At 41.1% G+C, this 19,064-nt stretch overlaps 1 protein-coding gene across 1 annotated transcript in view; it reads right to left on the bottom strand.

Annotated features, from left to right (window-relative positions):
* TAF1 (TATA-box binding protein associated factor 1) overlaps positions 1 to 19,064 on the bottom strand; it is a 2,792,652-nt gene that overhangs the window by 2,663,002 nt on the left and 110,586 nt on the right. Inside the window, exon 3 of the mRNA XM_044057257.1 lies at positions 147 to 267. Coding sequence (XP_043913192.1) covers positions 147 to 267 — 121 coding nt within the window. The remainder of the gene's footprint in view (positions 1 to 146; positions 268 to 19,064) is intronic.

The raw sequence follows: 19,064 nt of genomic DNA on the forward strand, positions 1-19,064 counted from the left end.
TGGATGTATGCAGGATAGCAGACTACTAGGTCACCTTCAAGAAAGTTACACCATCACCTTGTAGCTCAATGTTCACCAAGCAATCAGACTAACTTTAAGGACATTCACTTCTAGAACCAATGCCAGAACATAATCAGAATCATTACCTTCTGAATCAACACTGGCCACTTCATCTGACTCTGTTCCCTGATCTTCATTGGCTGTGATTTCAGTAATGAGACTGCCCAAACCAAGAGCCCCCAGGCCAGCCAAATGCTTCTTTGACTCCTGCAAAAAGAAAATTAACTATTTAATTATAAAATAATCGTAACACTATGAAATGGAGTGGAGGAGAACTACAGAAATTAAAAGAGCTGTAAGGTCACAGCCACAGCAGGCAAAATGTTCTCCAAAAAGTCTCCTGTTGATGAAGTGAATTACTAACTTCAGTGTTACTGTTGACTTTTATTATGCAATCTGAACAATGCAAACTGCTCTTTAACGGTTTTCTTCTGTGCACGTTACAGATGAGATACAGATCCCCGTGTTGCTTATGAGCAAACTATGATACTACAAACCTTACCCACTGAGCAGATTAAAACCAACATATTTCTTTCAAATAGGAGGACAAGTTTCCCACATCCTTGGCAACCCTTATGCCCAATTATTTAGTATAACCAACACTGTGACCACACAACCTCAAATGCAGATGCTCAAAACCATTTGATGGAATGGATTCAAGCGACCGTTGTTCACTGAAAACGGAAAAGAAATGCAAACCTGAAATAATGGATCTTTATAAATGTCTAGCCAGGGAATTAGTATGCATTTAACACAGAATCTATCACCAATGCAAAACAAATCTTAAATCAGACATTTTCTCAACATGCATATAGTATAAAATGTTAAATTCACAGAACCATACAGTATAAATGTAAACACTAGACAAACACTTGAATGTTTTGAAGGCAAAATAACTGATTATTTAACCACAGCAGATGAAAGCACATTATCCATCCTCATCCATCAGAAATAGCAAATATTTTCACAAATAAAAATTTATGTGGGCTAGGTGGTACTGCTGCTGCATATTATAATGATGTGACAACACCCTTAAATCATGCAGTGTAAATTCTATAAAGAACAGTAATGAAGCAAATATATAATTTGCACACAAATTAAAAGTCAGACAGCAGAGAAAAGAAAAAGGAGGGCTGCAGATACAACATGCTTAGGAAAGTTCTCCTTTGCCAGCAGCAGGGCTATGGAGAAGTCATAGAACTAGAAATATGAAAAGCTATAGTTATCTATCAAAACTGGTATTACTGTGCTTTGGGTTAATGCTTTCCTGGGGAAAGTCACTCAGGCATTCTCTGGTTGGGTTTCCACTCCAGTATCAAACCTTTACTACATCCTTCTGTGTAACACAAAACTTAAAATTTGTTACAGAAATGATCATGGTGATCCCACAATTAGGAGAACAATCACTGAAAGAAGAGAAACAATACTTGTCCTCTTTCAGGTTTAATAAGGTAAATAAGCAAGGAAATGTAAGTTGCACACTTAGAGATAGGTTCATCTTTTGCAGTTATGAGAATTGCTGCCAAAGGCATTAAGATCACTCAGAGGATTACTTAACCATGCTGTTGAGAACCCTTCCGACTTCCCATTATGCACTATGGTGTCGTAACTCTCCACATCTTGTGCAGAAGCACCAAGGAATGAAAACAATTTACAGTAAGGGACAAGAAAGGGAGACCCAGCTACATCAAAATGCAGGTAATGGAAGGAGCACATGTTACGGACAAAGAACCTACCACATACACATATGTCATTACGGCATCTGATAAGAGAATGCCCATTTTTCATATCAATCAAAATACAGTCCCTAACAAAACTCCTTGGGATGGTCATTCATACACCCGCTGAATTATGGCCGCACTGAATGAGGTCATTCATACATCCGTTGAATTATGGCCGCACTGAATGAGGACCTGGGCATGATATTACCCTTACTCTGTCTTCTGAAACTTAAGGGAGGGTCAAGCAGATACTGCACTGACATCACCTAGTTTTTGGAAGTGGCTACCACTTTAAAGAATGAGCCTTCAGTACTATGTACACAAACCTCCACGTTTAAAATTACGAAAGTGCATGCAGCTACAAAACCACCTAGTAATCTTTGCATACCTCTTTATTTCTATCAGTGTAAAATCTGAGCTGCCAGGATGTGTTCATGCAATGGAGTAAAAACCCTCCATGGTTACTACACTCATGGGAGGAAAGATTAGTAATGCTGATAGTCTGATTTAGACCATTTGACTAACCACCTCATGTGAGAAAAAGGAATGCGCTCCAAGTGAAACTCATCTCGATGAAAACCAGATATGGTGCTTTAACTGTAACAGCCTCTCTTAATGGAGATAACCATTACCAAAAGAGCATTTTTCATAACAGGTATTTAATGTCCACAGAAATAAGTTCAAAGTTAACAAATTTCTCCAGCATTAAATACAAATCACAAAGTGGTACCAGATACTGTACACAAAGCCACAGGAAAAAGGTTCCTGCTAAAAAGCTTAACACACCTTCAGTGACGGTAAAGAAGAGTTGGGTACTAAATGGGATTAGGAAATGTCCGTAAAATTAACAGAATAAAGCATTCTGTAATCAAAAATTTCAAAGACAGTTTAAAAGTGGTGAAAGAGGGCCAACAAAAGTATCCATGTTTTTATCTACTGCTCAAACAGGTGGGTTAAGCTATCCTTTTATGTCTTGCGAGAACACTTTTATGAAGGCACAGAATTTACCTACTGCCCAAACAAACAGAGAAGCAATCCAACTTGCCTTGACACATCTTGCAAGTACAAGACTTTTGTGAAAAGAAAATAATTCATGTAATTGGAATGGAAAAAGTGGAATTACTACTGTTAAAGGAAATGGATAAGCCTAGTTGTAAACCTGAAGATGTGAATGTCAGGGTGAAGTTTGCTACAAAGGCATTGGGGGGCACAGCCACATGGGCTTGTCAAGAAGGCAAGGGTGAAACAGAAGTAACCACACCTGTTATGAGGACTATGGCCTTAAGTAATCTGGATTTTTAGACAAACTTCATAATGAAAGAAAATAAGTGGAAAACAGTAAAGGAGTCTAGGGAGTAATTTATCAAGGCAGTCCCCCCCCCCAATCCACAAGGGGGGATCCACCTTGGATCCCGGAAACTACCGTCCCATCAGTCTGACAAGCCTTATCTGCAAGGCCATGGAGCGTATTATCATGGAACTTATAAACAAAGACATTGGCAACCTTCAAACACTGGACCCCACCCAGTTTGGGTTTGTGAAGGGCCGATCTTGTCTCCTGAACCTGATTAACTTCTTTGAATCAGTCTCCAGAGCCATGGACAAGGGTAAGGTGGTCCACACAGCCTATCTAGACCTTGCCAAGGCCTTTGACACCATCCCCCACTCTGGAATCATAGATAAACTTACTAAGTTGGGTATTAATCCATATGTCACCCAATGGGTTGCTGAATGGCTTACTGATAGAACCCACACTATAAAAGTAGCTGACTCCAAATCCAGCTCCAGACAAGTGACAAGTGGAGTACCTCAGGGTTCAGTCCTGGGGCCGCTCTTGTTTGGCATCTACTTCTCTGAAGTACAGGTCAACACTAAGGGACTCTGGCTAACAAAGTTTGCAGATGACTGCAAACTGGGAGCCATTATTGAATCCCCAAATGATGTGGATACTCTACAAAAGGGCCTTACAGAAACAGATGCTTGGTGCCAGAGCCATGGGCTCAAGCTCAATGCCAAGAAATGTATTGTTATCCCCTTTGGGAAAAAAATGTATCCATGAATTACCATATAGGTGGCAGTACACTAAACACAGAAAGTGTGATAAGAGACTTAGGGACACAGGTGGACAGTGGTCTCACCTTCGATAACCACATCGCCACAACAGTCAGGAAATCCTTCTATGTGGCACACCTCATCACGAAGGGCTTTTCATCCAGAGAAAAGGAGGTCATTGTCCCACTGTACTCATCCCTCATTAGACCCATTATAGAATACAACGCCCCATTTGGTATGTACCTCTCAAGACATCTGCAACAACTGGAAAGGCCTCAGAAATACCTCACTAAAAGAATCACAGGCCTAAAGCAGATGCCCTACGCTGACCGCCTTAAAAAACTCCAGCTATACTCTGTTGCATATCGTCTACTCAGAGGCGATCTCTGCTTAACATACAAGGCCATGTCAAACCCAGAGCTGTTGGACATGCTACACTTAAAGAAATCCCAATCCGTCAGAGCTACACGCACCAGGGATCTAAACCTTGTCATCACAATAAACAAAACATGCTGGAGGGATAGGTTCCTGACCCAGAGACTCCCCAGACTCTGGAATAGATTGCCCATACATATCAAGCAGAGTGCCTCTTTGGACCTCTTCAAAAGGAACCTTGACGACTGGATGGGAGAAAGGAAATTCACCCCAGGGATCATGTCAGTCGCCCTGCTAGACAGGGGTCCAGGAAAGTAAATAATGTGGGAAGAAATAGCCAGGGAATTGTTATGGCTAGGCTTGTATAGGCCCTAGGGCTGATAGCCTAGTACCAACCTATGAACCTATGAAGAATGAATAACAGAGGGAAGCTGATGCATTCGGCAATAGCTGAATTAGTGAACAGGTCGCACGGAGGCTTGTTTCATAAACACAATAGCCCACAAGCTGCAGAATGACTGGCAGGTCTCTTCTGGTGCATCAGCAGACAGTGACACATTGTCCAGAAAGAAACTCAAATGTTATTAGCTAGCAAGACATCAGAGGAACTGAAAGGCCCAATGACAGAATCTCAAGGCTTCTCAGCATAAGGAGCAAGAATGGGTTCACAGTTTTTGAAACATCCTGCTTCTACCACAATGTCTGACTGCATAACAATCAATCACCTCTACATGGAAGAAGTCCGGATCAGATAAAACAAAGACTGAGACTTTTTCAGGACGATGATGTGGAAAATGGACTTCTGAGATGAACAGACTCCCTTAACAGTATGCTGATTGTAGTGCCCTGCCCCTAAACCTAGCAGAGATATGTCCATGCTGACTGAAACCTGAGAAGCTCTAAAATGGAAGACATTTCCTGCAAGTTAGAAAATATGTGGGGACACCACTGCAGACTCTATTATTAATAAATTTTTTCAGAAATTTTAATTGAAAAAGGCATGGGATGTTAACTTAAGAACCACTGTGCCCCAAATCTCCAGCATAAGATCCCATTAAGAAGACAATCATGATGTAACATTATTAAGGCTCTTCTGAGGCCCAGTGTTTTCAAGCAAATCTGCAGTGAGACTCTTACTCTGTAATCTTGTATACCATGGCCAGTCAGGATGATATCCTGTCATACTCAAGATGTGTACATAAAATAATTATATCAAGTCGACAACCTTTGAAGATCAGCGCATGAGATGTCAGCAACCTGGCCTTCTCAGTATTCACATTTACTTCCAGGGAGAGGAACAGCTGGAACAGTAACTCCTAGGAAGATATTACAGCCTGAAATAATGCGGTTGCAAATTGAACAGTTTGAGCACAGACCCCAACGGAAGACATTACTACCTGAAGTAATGGAGCAGCAAGGAGGCAGTTCTCCAGGTATGGGAATACCTTGGCTCCCTGCATCCTCCTGTGAGCTGCTGCTAATGACTTGCAGTTGAACAACCTTGAGATTTGGACAAGACTGAAATGAACAGTCCTAAACTGGGCATGACCAGGTTCTACCAAGAAGAGGAAGCACCTACTGGACGCTTTGGCATATAGGTAGACTTCTTGGAAGTCTAAACACGACATCCAATCTCCTTCCGATAAGCAGGAAAGCAAAGACTGCACTACAACCTTCTGAATGACCACTTGAAAGGTTTCATTTAGAATAAGGTGTTTAGGCCTCTAAGATCCAGGGTTGGCATGTCTTCTGTCTTTCTGGGCACCAAAAAAGTATGGAACAGTATTTCTAACCTTTTCTGGTTACATGGGAAGAGACGGACAGCTTATTTTTATAGAAATCTGGAGCCCTACATCTTTGCAACTTTCTTTTGACATGGTGGGATGTCATGCAAGCATAATGTGGAGCTGAGGTTACAAAGGGAATTTTATCTATGTATGAATTGTCTTCACCCATCTGTCCCTGGTGATGGTGACCCAAGAAGAAAGGAGAGACAGATGGTCCTCAACTGCCTCCAATGCTGAACATTTGAGCAAGACCTACAGAGTGCTAATGTCTATCCACAAATGCACCACGCATCTCCAAGAGCTCAAAGGATGTTTCAGTCTGGGTCTGCAACCCCAATGATAATTGCCAGAGTTGTTAGGTTTCATTTCAGAAGTCTTTTACTAAGACTCGAGCTGTCTGCCATGCAAAAACAAGTAACACTGTCTGCTTTGCATTCTTGAAAACATATACTGTGGAGGTTACAGGTACTTACAAAGCTAATGATCTGGGACTATCTTAAGAAATCTAGCCTTTACATTTGCATGGTAGTTTTTATCCCTTGTACTTTGTGTGTAAATACTCTAGAAGCAGGCAGGACATTTGTTGTCCTTATCCATGAGGGATGAGAGCTAAAATGGGGGTGAATTTGCAATTTCCCACCCATTCACCCAAATTACATTTGAACAAACTATGAGAAGCACTTTGCTTTATGTGAAGGGGAAAATGGTTCCATAAAGGAGGTATTCTCTAGGATGCATGGCCATCTCTCCAACATAATCTATTCACTCTTGATCCTAAACGGTGAACAGATTTCCACATGTAGTCGGTGGTGGAGCTAGCTCTAAAAACAGCTGTTTAGCCCCGTGGGCAGCTGGAGCTCTACATAGAGCTGTTACAGAGCTCTATGAGCTCTGAGAAGAGCTGTTTTGTGTTTTGAATGCCCTTTCAGGCAGATGCGGTAGTTCTAAAAAGAACTGTTTTGTTCGGTTCACTGAAGCTGTGTCTGTGCCTCCGGCTGGTCTTACCGGTGCTGATACATATTTCTGTGAGCTCTGAGAAGGGCCGATTTGTGTTTTGAATGCCCGTTCGGGTGTTGGTGGTAGCTCTAATAAGAACTTTTTTGCTTTATTCTTCAATGTGTCTCCGGTTGCTCTTACCAGAGCTTATACAGATCTCTGTGAGCTCTGAGAAGAGCTGTTTGGTGTACTGTGAGCTCTGAGAAGAGCTGTTTGGTGTAAGGTGCAGATCCAAATGAGCTCTGAAAAGAGCTGTTTTGTGTATGGACACAATGGGCTCTGGGAAGAGCTGCTGTTGTGTCCTTTGGTGTTCCGCGGTGGTGTCGATCTCCGTTGTCCTTCAACAGAACTACCCCTGGCTAAGGTCTGTTGTGGCTCTAACAAAGGTCACCTCTTAGTAGCATGTATGACAATGCAAGAAGGGGCAAGGCTTTGAGATGGTCTGTATATTTTTTAATTTAGACTCAAGATTTTTTTTGAGTGGTTTAGTGAAAAAGCATTGCGGTCTCTCCATTGTGACAAGTATTTGGAAGGTACATACAAAATAGGGCATTATATTCTATGAATGAACTGATGAGAGGTGAGTACAGTGGAAATATTGCATCCCTGGTCCTGGATGCTATACTTTTAGATAAAAGTTGTGCAAGAATTAAGTACTTCCTTACAATAGGGGATATGCGGTGATCAAAGCACAGCTTGTTGATGACATAGGTTCCCAGATCCCCGACTACTGGCTGTTGGTGCAGAGGGTTAAGGCTGTGAGCTATAGTTCCTGAGGTACATGGTTTAAGTCCCTCAGTCCTCATGTTAAGGGTAGATCATGCTGATTAAAGCTGGTGAACTTCTTTGAGATTGTCACCAAACCCAAGGATGAAGGCAAGACGGAGCACACAACTTACCTCAACCTTGCCAATGCTTTTGACAATTCCCCACTGTGGCATCTTAAAGAAACTTTGCCAGATGGGAAGCCAATTGGCTCACCGACAAAACATACAATGCCAGAATTGGTGACTCCATCTCCACCAGTAGACCCATCACCAGTGAAGCACTACAGCAGCTGGAGAGACCTCAGATGTTTCTCACCGAGTAAATGTAGGTAGTCCAAACCATTACCTAGATGGACAGGCTGAAAACCCTGTCACTTTACTCTGTATCTTATAGGCTGCCAAGAGGTGACCTGTGCCTGGCTTACAGGGCAATCTCCACCCCTGCTCCAATGGAAATGCTGCATATCAGCTCTAGGAATCTCAGTCTAGCTTGTGACATTAGCAGAACATACTGGAGAGACAGATATGTCTTCCAGAGACTGCTGGTTCTCTGTAATAGACTTCCCATTCACTTAAAACAGAGCTCCTCAAGGAACCCATTCAAACACCACCGAGATAATTGGATGGGAGACCGCAAATTCGCCCCTGGGGTTGCATCCATGTCCCTCATGGACAGGGGTAGCCAGTGCTGATCACAGACCCACTCTGTTCATAAATTCATTTTGCAAACTACCCAAAAAGAGCAAATGGGGATACTTGGGATTAACATGGCTAGGCTTGTAAAAGCTCTAGGGTTGCTAGCCTAGTAACCTCCTATAAACATATGAATCAACTTTCAGGAGTGTATTGTCAATGTGATAGTTATAAGGGAAATCATAGTTGCCAAAGAATATGATTACATATACCCTGGCATAGTTTTAGCCCATAATTTTGACAGTATTCGTTTAGGAAAGGTCCTTTTGGAGGATTCTGGTGTCCTCTGGGGAATTTACGAAGGCACCATCAGTCATAAACCTTTAACATTTGTTTTGACTCCCAAGAAGTAAATGTCAAAAGAGGAGTGGCCCAAGGACTAAACCTTGGGGTACACTACTCATATAATCAGGCACTCATTGCTATCACGCTTTTGCACTGTTTTTCCATCTTTTCTACATGCTCATGAACTTCTTTTCCAAAAATAAGGGGACAAGAAAAGGGAGCATCTAGAAAGGCAATTATTAACTTGGTGAAATCTATTAATTTCAGCCACTTGTGCATGCAGAGGGGTATGTTAGATCCCACAGTTCTGACAGATCCAGCTCTGCCACTGCTGAAAACATGTGTCAAGAAGTTGCCCATGTTAGACTTTGTAAAGACGTTTGTCTTATAGGACCATCCAGCAGTCCATCACTAGTATGGTGCATTTCATCAGCAAATCTCAGAACACACCAAATTTGTTGCACTGTTTAGTACCTCATGGATAAAATACCAGATAACCTCATCTTGCTGAAGCTGTCAATCATGTGGCAGTTATCTGGTGGATGGACAGCTGGGCTCCAAGGAATGGGAACCTTCTTTAAGACCTCTGCTGAGATCATGTTCTCAGGCTAAGGGTTTTTACCCAAGTAGTCGATTTTCTGGGAAGCTGGATATTGTGCACAGCCTCTTCTGTAGGACACAAGCCTCTGTATCAGAGTTTTCACATGCAATTCTGACAGCACCCTGCAAGAAATCTACTAGAGGAAAGAGAACAGAGAAATCTGCTGGCTAGATCTGCATTCCTTCTGGAACTTCCTCTCAAGGACAGAAACAGGGGTAGCAGCCAGTCTTATCCACTGACATGTCACCTCAAGGTATTCCTCAAATTTGTAATCTTCACAGGAGAAGGCTGGGCAGTTAATACCCTCCTCACTGTCAAAGTCCTCTGTTGGGAAAAGGTGAATGTACTTTATTTTTCTGATAGAGTTTATGGAGTCTTTTAGGGATGACTTGAATTATGAAGAGGACATTTTGAAGGACTTGCATAGAACAAGTCCTTGAAATCCTGTGGTTCCACTATCCTACTGAGGAATAACAATTTTATTATTTTATTTATTTGCTGTTGGTTAACCAGGACAGTCCATTGGGCCAAGCGAACCCTTTCTCAATGGAGTCCTAGGAGGAAAAGCTCCATCAAAGATTACATGTTACAGAGATTTACAATTACATATCAAGCTGTAAGATTGAATGGCGATGGACAGATGAGCTTCTAAGGGAGGTACTGCTACCAGCACAAACATGCAGCACTGGAGGGTACTGTAACATGGTGCTAACTGGCACCAACATCAGGACAGATGCCATGAAATGGAGAGATGATGCTGACATAAAGAGGGGTGATTTAAAGCTCAAGGTGGAAACTTTGAAGACTATGTGGCAACTTAGATTAAATGCCACTCATCCACAGGGACTTAATGACAGTATTGCTATTCTCCCTATGCTTAAGACTAAAGCAACTAAGATATGAATGTGTTTTACATTTTTTGTACATAAAAAGCTCTTATACACTTTCAAGATCTGTGTTCTAGTTTAATTTAAGTAAATGTTAAATTTTTAGCATCTTTTAGTAAAAAGTATTTTTTACATGTTATATATTTCAGATTTGGAGTAGATTATATTTTGTACTATAGACTGTCATCTGTTTGCTTAAATTTAAATTTGCTGTGATAATGTCATTGAATGTTGATTGGCTCGGTAAGAGTTTCATGTTATTTAAATGTTGTTTGTACTACCCAACACTACTCTGATGAAGCCATTGTTATGCTGAAAGTGCTTAGTCGTTGGGATTCTGTGCTGTGTCCTATTAAACCGGTGTTTCCATGTATAAGTTTGGATTTTTTATTTTATTAACTTTGGTAACAGGTAATATCATAATCAAAAGAATGAAACTTAACAGGCAATACAGTGAAAATAATTGCTCTTGACCTTAGTACAGGAGAAGGCGGAAATGCTTAGTTCTCAAAAGAAAGAATGGGTGCTTGAAGGAACCAGCGCTGGAAAGCTTTCCTCACCTACAGTAGTCTCTCTCTGTTTGGTCCAAGACAGATTTTGAAATGTTTAAGAGTGGATCAGGATCTGTTTAATACCTACAAGGGGAACAGCTTAAGGTGACACAGATGTCACACAGAGAATACAGACCCTAAGTGTACCTGTCAGCAGGAATAGCATGATGTCTACAAATGACGCTGTAATGAAAAAAATACTTAGGCATTTGGAATTGGGGAGAAAGCCCAGTGGAGAGAAAAACAGAAAATGCCAAAAAGCTAGAATAAAACACTTAAGGAAAGAAACGGTCATATTTTAACAAAAAACTGAAAGGTTTGACTATTATTCAAGAAACACAAAAACAGACTGGGAACATTTTTATATCTTTATTGAAGTACAACAAAGAAGAACCAAAGAGGCAGGGAACCCAAGATGTACAATGGGAGAAGGGAAGGTCCTGCAGTGGTCTAAATGCCAGCAGCATCAATCCATACTTTTACATAGGATGGCTATCACCTTACCAAATATGTAGTTCTCATAACATTTTGAAGATGAGCTGAAATACCTCCTGAAATGCAATGTTATTCTGTTTTACGGTGCATACTTAGTAAATCATGTCAGCATGTTCTGGACACCTTGCTCTGTAATGCGCACCACATCATTGAGGTACCTACATTAAAATGCAAGCACTTTCAACACTGATTACCATCTGCAGCCCTGTGAAATACAGCCACCAGTTCATTATGCCATTTTGTTCTTGGCACCTACAAGTAACTAATCTACTCATGAATTAAGACCACAGTACAAGAATACATCAAAAAAGTTATATTTTGCATTAAGAAGATTAACGATATTTAAAGGCAAGAACATACATCACAGATTAAATTTCCATTACTGACCATGTAACCCTTCACTTCATATCACTGACCACTACGACAGTCATAACATCCCAGCTCCCAAGCACAATATGGCACTGCTGAGAGTGGACATGTCTGAATGACAAAAATGAAAGCGTTCCTCAGTAACAAAAGGCAGCAGGACCCGGAACAGTAGCAAAATTCAACCACTAGTCCACAATAACGTGCTACAACTGGTTCCCAACAGTAGCACAAAGGCTGCAACTTCTCCACTTAAACAGCCACAATGGCTTTGGATACAGTGGACATGTCTGACTGAGGGAATTCAAATGAGGTAACACTGTTTTTTCAAATAGCAGCAAGGCAGGACACCACACACACACACACACACACACACACACACACACACACACACACACACACACACACACACACACACACACACACTTATTTACAGCAGTAACACAAACATCTGAATTCAGCTAAATATGCATTATGTTACAATAGGCAATAAAGACAGAACAAATCAAAAGTGTATTGTACAAAGGAATACATTTGTATTTCACACACTGACTATAGTATTACTGCCTATTTTAAACATAATAAGACAATAACCCCCCCCCCCCAAAAAAAAAAAAAAAGCACAGTGCAGTGGGGACTGTAGACATGCTTTCCTGACCAAATGCAAGCAACACTTGTTCACCATAACATAAACAACGCTTGTCTGCAGCAATAACATGTATGCAGCATTCTCATAATTAAATACAACTGCATTTAATACTGACTGTAATGATAGGGTCTATATTATAAGACCAAAAGTGTATATGTGCGACTACATAAAAGTCAACACATAATGCAAGAAACCTAACAATAGTGAATGGCCACGTAAGGGAATTTTTCCCTAGGGGAAAAACTTACATGGCCGTTCGCTAAAAAAAAAAATATTTATCATCATAAACAGGTGGGGGGGCTCTGACCCCCACACCCCCCCCTAACTAAATATACCAGCTCTGAGATCACACTACAGGGAAGGAAAGGGCAACTCCGTGAAGTTGGTCAACTATCTCATTGCCCTATGACATATTCATCGAATCGCTTAAATGTGATTCGATGAATATGTGTCGCTGTTTCTGTATTCGCTCAGAAGCATTTTCATGCTTCTAATATAAACCCGTAATGATATAATATGCTACAGCTTGATTTCAATAATAATACATGCAACCCCGAAATCCAAAGACAGCTACAATGTATTAGGGTAACAAGACATGTATCATGACCAAATGCATGTCATGCTGTCCCTGATAATACATTTTGTCACTCATTAGAGGCAGCAAACAACCTGTGTCCCTGATCACCACAATGTCACTGGGCATAAAGGACAGGTCTAACTGACTAAATTCAAGCAACACTGTGCAAAGTGAAATATTTCAATTTATTTCAAACACAGTACAGAAGTAATCCCAAGCCCCCTCAATAACAGTGGAACTGTGAAAAACTGACATGCCTGGCTAAATGCAAGCCACAATGTCTGTGATAATATAACACAATCTGTCTGTAGCAAGAACAATATAAATGCAACACCTTCAATAAAACAAATGCAAGCAAAGCTGCCCACAGTAATGTAATTTGGCTTGTTTTCAACAGTAACAGGAAAATAGCACCACTGTCATTCAAATAACCACACTGCCTTATGGCATAGTGGAATAGTGAAGTGAACTATATGTGAGGCACAATGCCCAAATGAATATAACTCCAATTTGTTTCACACACTGCCTATAGCAATGTAACTTAAATTGCTTCACACACAACAAACCCTCCAGACCCACCAACAACAGTAAAAACAGGATGACTGGAAGTGTCCATATTACTACTTGCAAGTTACTGTCTAAAGTAATATACTACATCTTGACTGCAGTAACAACATAAATGCAACATCCCCACAAAAAAACAAATACAAGTAATATTGTCCACAAAAATGCAGGCATGTTTCTGTCAGTAACAAAAAGCTTGTTACTCCCACCCAGGTATCTATAATGTGCATCAGTGCAGCTTGCTGTGATGACCCAAATGGAAACTTTGCTGACCATGTATACTAGATATAAAAAGTGTACACACCCATGTTAAAATGCCAGTTTTTTGTGATATAAAAAAATTAGATCACAATAAATCATTCCAAAACTTTTCCCACCTTTATTGTGACTTATAACCTGTACAATTCAATTGAAAAAAAAAAAATCAGTTAGAGGAAAAAAAACATAAAAAATTAAAAAAACATACAATAAGCTGGTTGCATAAGTGGGCACACCCTTAAACTAATACTTTGCTGAAACACCTGTTGGTTTGATTACAGCATTCAGTCTTCTTGGGTAGGAGTCTATCAACATGGCACATCTTGACTTGGCAATATTTGCCCACTCTTATTTATTTATTATTTATTTTACATTTATTTTATTTTACATTTGTTGACCGGGCTAATTTAACTGGATATATGTCCATTTTCAGTAGAGGCCCTGGGAGATGAGCTCCACATAAACAAAAAATATTAGCAACTTCAGGTACACATCAACAAAAAATATTAGCAACTTCAGGTACAGTACTAATTTAAGGTGAAGAATACAACTGTTATACAGCAGCACATCAATTTTTAAATTAGCAAATAATAAGAAAGCGAAATGAAAACACACTAACAAATAACGGCAGCTTCAGGTACAGTAGCATTTTACAGTGTAGAATCCAATTGATTACATAGCAGCATAGCAACTTTAAAGTAACATATAATAAGAAGAAAGGGAAAGTTCTTTATAGGTATATATAGGTGAAATATGTTCATACAGTAAAAATACTTACTATACCAGTTCATACTCTGTAGTGGTTCCTATATAAGAGTAAGTTGTTAAAGACTTTAGTTAGCTTAACCGGATCTACTCTCTGAGGCTAATGAAAAAGTTGGATTAAATTGCAAATGGTTAGAGGGTATTATTAGTCTGGGTTACTACATGGACATAAAGTACAGTTTTGTACCTACCATAAATGTAGATGTTCGAGTGTATTCACTGCTGCAGTCATTACACTTGGGCTATCCTGCCATCAGGCGGTCCCGCAGTCTGCCAGAGTTCCAAAGTCTTGGTCCGGCGTCAGTTGCTGTCGCTTCTTCCCTGACGTCAGTGCACCAGGAGTATATAAGATGCAGCCGACGCCATTTTCTTCAGTTTTTCTTGCCCCAGATGTCAGGTGCCCCCAAATAGGTAGGCAATACATATTGCTAATAAAACACTCATAAAAAATAAAACCAAAACCTTCAGTTACCAGCAAATACACCACATAGGTAATATAGAGTAGAAAGGTATCGATAAGTCCCAGCTAAGTAAGAGGGGATGGAGGGAGGGTAACCTGGACTGCAGCAGTGAATACACTCGAACATCTACATTCATGGTAGGTACAAAACTGTACTATGTTCATCGTGTTTCACTGCTGCAGTCATTACACTTGGGTTGAATCCCAAAGCTGAGGTTGGGTGGCTGGTTCTATAGAGGATTTGGGGTGGCTATGAGGCCCTGCAGCACTGCAGTGGCAAAGCCAGCTCTGGATTTAGAATAAAGAGGCAAGTGATAATGTTTGGTAAAGGTGTGCACTGAACTCCAAGTTGCAGCTTCCAAGATATCTTTGGTAGGTACTCCTCTAAGGTAGGCAGTTGAAGTGGCTGTTGCCCTGGTGGAATGTGGCCTAATGTTGCTAGGTACAGTTTTCCCATGCTGTGTGTAGCAGAAACGGATACAGTGTCCTATCCACTTTGAAATGGTCTGCTTTGAAATAGCCTTTCCCTGTGATCCTGCAGCATATGCTACAAACAATTGCTCAGTTTTTCTGAAAGCTTTTGTTTTGTCCAAGTAGAAACGTAACTGCCTGTGTATGTCCAATGAATGCAGAAGTCTCTCCCCTTTATTCTGGGGATTTGGATAAAAAGTTGGCAAGTGAATAGTTTGGTTAAGAGCTACACTGGATACCACCTTTGGCATAAATGTAGGGTTTGTTCTTAAAGAAACCCTGTCATGGTGAAACATGATGAAAGGCTCCACTGCCACTAGTGCCTGTAACTCAGACTCTTCGTATTGAGGTTATTGCCAGAAGCAGAGCAGTTTTCCATGACACATATTTTAATTCTGCTGAATTGGCTGGTTCAAAAGGAGGTAAAGTTAGTTTTTTCAAGACAAAATTGAGGTTCCAAGTTGGTGTTGGTGCTCTCTGGGGTGGTCTTATGTTTTTAGCCCCTCTGAGGTACTGTTTTAGCAATGGATGAGAGAAAATAGGAGGATCTGTGTTTGTGTTATAATGAGCCGAGATGGCAGAGGCATGGATCTTAATGGATGAAAAGGATAGGCCTTTGTCCAGCATCTCAGTTAAGTATTGTAACATCTGAGGAATATTTGGGACAAAAGGATCAAAGCTTTGAGCCTGGTTCTAGGCACAGAATCTCTTCCACTTTTCTGAATAGGATTTCCTGGTGCTGGGCCTCCTGGCCTCCAAAATGACATCCATAACAGCTTTAGAGAGAGGTGTTGTCTGCTTGACTAAGGAATCTGCCATGCAGCCAGGTTTAAGGTTTTGAGCTCACTGTGCAGGATCTGATTGTTTTGTTGAGTCAGAAGATGAGGAATTTGAGGTAAAATCCATGGTGGGCCTTGAGCTAAGTTCTTTAAGATTGGGTACCAGTGCTGGCGTGGCCAGTCTGGGGTAATCAGGATCATTTTTGGCTTTTCTTATCTGGCTTTTACGAGTACCTTTGAAAGGAAAGGGAGTGGTGGGAAGGCATAAACTTTTAGGCTTTTCCAGCTGAAAGAGAGAGCATCCACTTTCCTTGCTTTTGTGTGGTAAGTCCTTGTGCAGAATTTCTGTAGTTGGCAATTCATTGGGGAGGCAAAAAGATCTATGTCTGGGCACCCCCATTTTTGCGTTACCATGCTGAATACTTGTGGATTTAATTTCCACTCGTGAGGATCCATGATGCTTCTGCTTAAGTCGTCTGCCAGAGTATTTTTCTTTCCTGGCAGGAACTGTGCTTGCAGATGAACTTGATAGGTTAGAGCTGTGTTCCACAAGGTCATGGCTTGCCTGCAGAGGGGATAAGAATGACTGCCCCCTTGCTTGTTTATGTACCACATAACTGTGGTGTTGTCCGTCTTTAGTAATAGTTGTCCTTGATGCAGAAGGTCCTTGAAAGCTGTTAGGGCATTTTGTACAGCTAGCATCTCTTTTTGATTGATGTGAAGATGCATTTGGTCTGCGGCCCACTTGCCCTGAATACATTTTCCTGCCATGTGTGCTCCCCGGGTGTAATCCGAATCATCTGTTGTTAGTGTCTGCATGGCTGTGGGTAGAGTGAAAGGCTGTCCCTTGTTGTGGCGACATGCCTGTGCCCACCATCGAAACTCCTGTTGTAGGCAGGGAATAAGTGGTATTACTGTGACAGTGTTGAGTCCAAACACTTTTTAGCTACCATTGTAATTTCCTCATATGCAGTCTGGCATATGGTATTAATAGTATGCTGGACGCCATGAACCCCAAGGCCTGCAGAATTTTTCTTGCAGGGAGTTGGGTTTTTGTTGCCATCAATTGAAAGTACTGAGTCAGTTGTCCTTGCTTGTCTGGCGTGAGATAAGCCATCTGGGCTGTTGTATTTAAGCTGGCACCCAGGAATATTATCTCTTGTGAGGGCACTAGTTTTGACTTATTTTCGTTTACTGTGTACCCTAGGCAAATTAGCAATCTTTTTACAAACGCCAGATGCTTTAGAAGAATGTCCTTGCTCTCTGCTTGAATAAGGCAGTCGTCCAAGTAGGGATATATCTGAATTCCTTTTTGTCTGCAAAATGCAATTACTGGTGCCAGGCATTTTGTGAAGACCCTTGTCGCAGTAGATAAGCCAAAGGGCAGTGCAGAGAATTGGTAATGCATTGAGCCAGCTATGAATCTGAGGTATCTTCTGCAATTTTATCTGATAGAGACATGCAAGTATGCCTCTTTGAGGTCCAAAGTAACTAGCCAAGCCTTCTTGCCCAGCATGGGAAGAAGCAGCTGTAGTGTCAACATTTTGAATTTCGGAACATCCAGGTAAGTATTTAGAGTAGAAAGGTCCAGTATGGGTCTCCAGGCTTTGTCCTTTCTGGGGACCAGGAAACGTCTTGAGTAAAATTCTTGTCCTTGTTCCTGTTGTGGCACTTTTTGAATAGCTCTCATATCCATGAGGGCTGTAATTTGTTTTTGTGCCTCTGCCCATTGATTTTGTGGCAGGTCTGGCATTCCTTTTGGCCTTGGTAGAGTGTGAAAGTGGAACCTGTAACCTTGAGACACAATATTCAGAACCCATTTGTCTTGGGTGATTATATGCCAATTTTGTGAAAAAAGTGCTAGTTTTCCCCCTAAGGGAGCTGCCAAAAGGTAAATGCCTGGCATTTGAAGGGGGAAGTCATTGGGACTGTTTCCTATAAGGTTGTGACTTGTCTGCCCCTCCTTTTGGGGTTGAAGCACTCCACTGTCGTGGTCTTTAAGAGCCTTGGGGCTGAGATCTGCCTCTTGGGCGTCTGTATCTGCCTCTTTGTGGTCTGTCTAACACTGGAAAGGACCAATTTTTTGAAGGCCAATTTCTGCTAAATCGAGGTGGCTGTACCTGTAAGAAATCCTTCACTGTTTGCATAGATTTTGCCTTATCCTCCATTTTCTTTAATACCTCTTCTACCTTAAAACCAAATAAAATATCCTGCTGTAAAGGTGCATCCAATAATTTTGCCTTAACATGATCAGGTAAACCTTGTTCGTTTAACCAAGCATGCCTTCGAATCACAGATCCTGTAACTGCTGCTCTACAAGAAGCTTCTAATGAATCAAAACAACATTGCAGTGTATGTTTTCCCACTTGTTCAGCTGCATGCAATAAATCCTGCATTTCCTTATAGTCAGGATGTTCTGAGCTTGTAAGCATTTTCTGTTTTAACAGAGACATTAAACATTGTTGGTATTTAAGCATGTGAAACTGGCAATTTAAAGCCCTTACTGCTAAAGTTGCAGAAGTGTAAACTTTCTTCCCCATCTGTCTAATGCTCTAGAATCCCTGACAAAGGGAACTGGATTTTTAGCCGTGGAAGTCTTTACCCCTTTGGGACCCTGGGAAATAGTTTCTGGGTCAGCAGCAGGGTTTTTATACAGAAATTTGAGAGAGTCAGGGACTCTGTAGTACCTGTCTGGCTTGACTGGAGCAGGGGGCAAATAATCAGGATTTAAACTGGATTCAGAGAACACATCATCCACAATATCTAACACTGGCGGAATAGCAAGGGGCCTGTGCTGAGGCAATAAAAGAAAGTCTCCGAGCCTTTTCTTGGATTCTGAATAATCCTGGCCCTCCCAATGGAAATGCTCCCTCATGGTATGTAAAGTTTCCCCAAAAGAGTAATC

The sequence above is a fragment of the Protopterus annectens genome, chromosome 15.part0, assembly GCF_019279795.1.
Source record: "Protopterus annectens isolate FY-2018-M chromosome 15.part0, PAN1.0, whole genome shotgun sequence".
Taxonomy (NCBI): Eukaryota; Metazoa; Chordata; order Ceratodontiformes; family Protopteridae; genus Protopterus; species Protopterus annectens.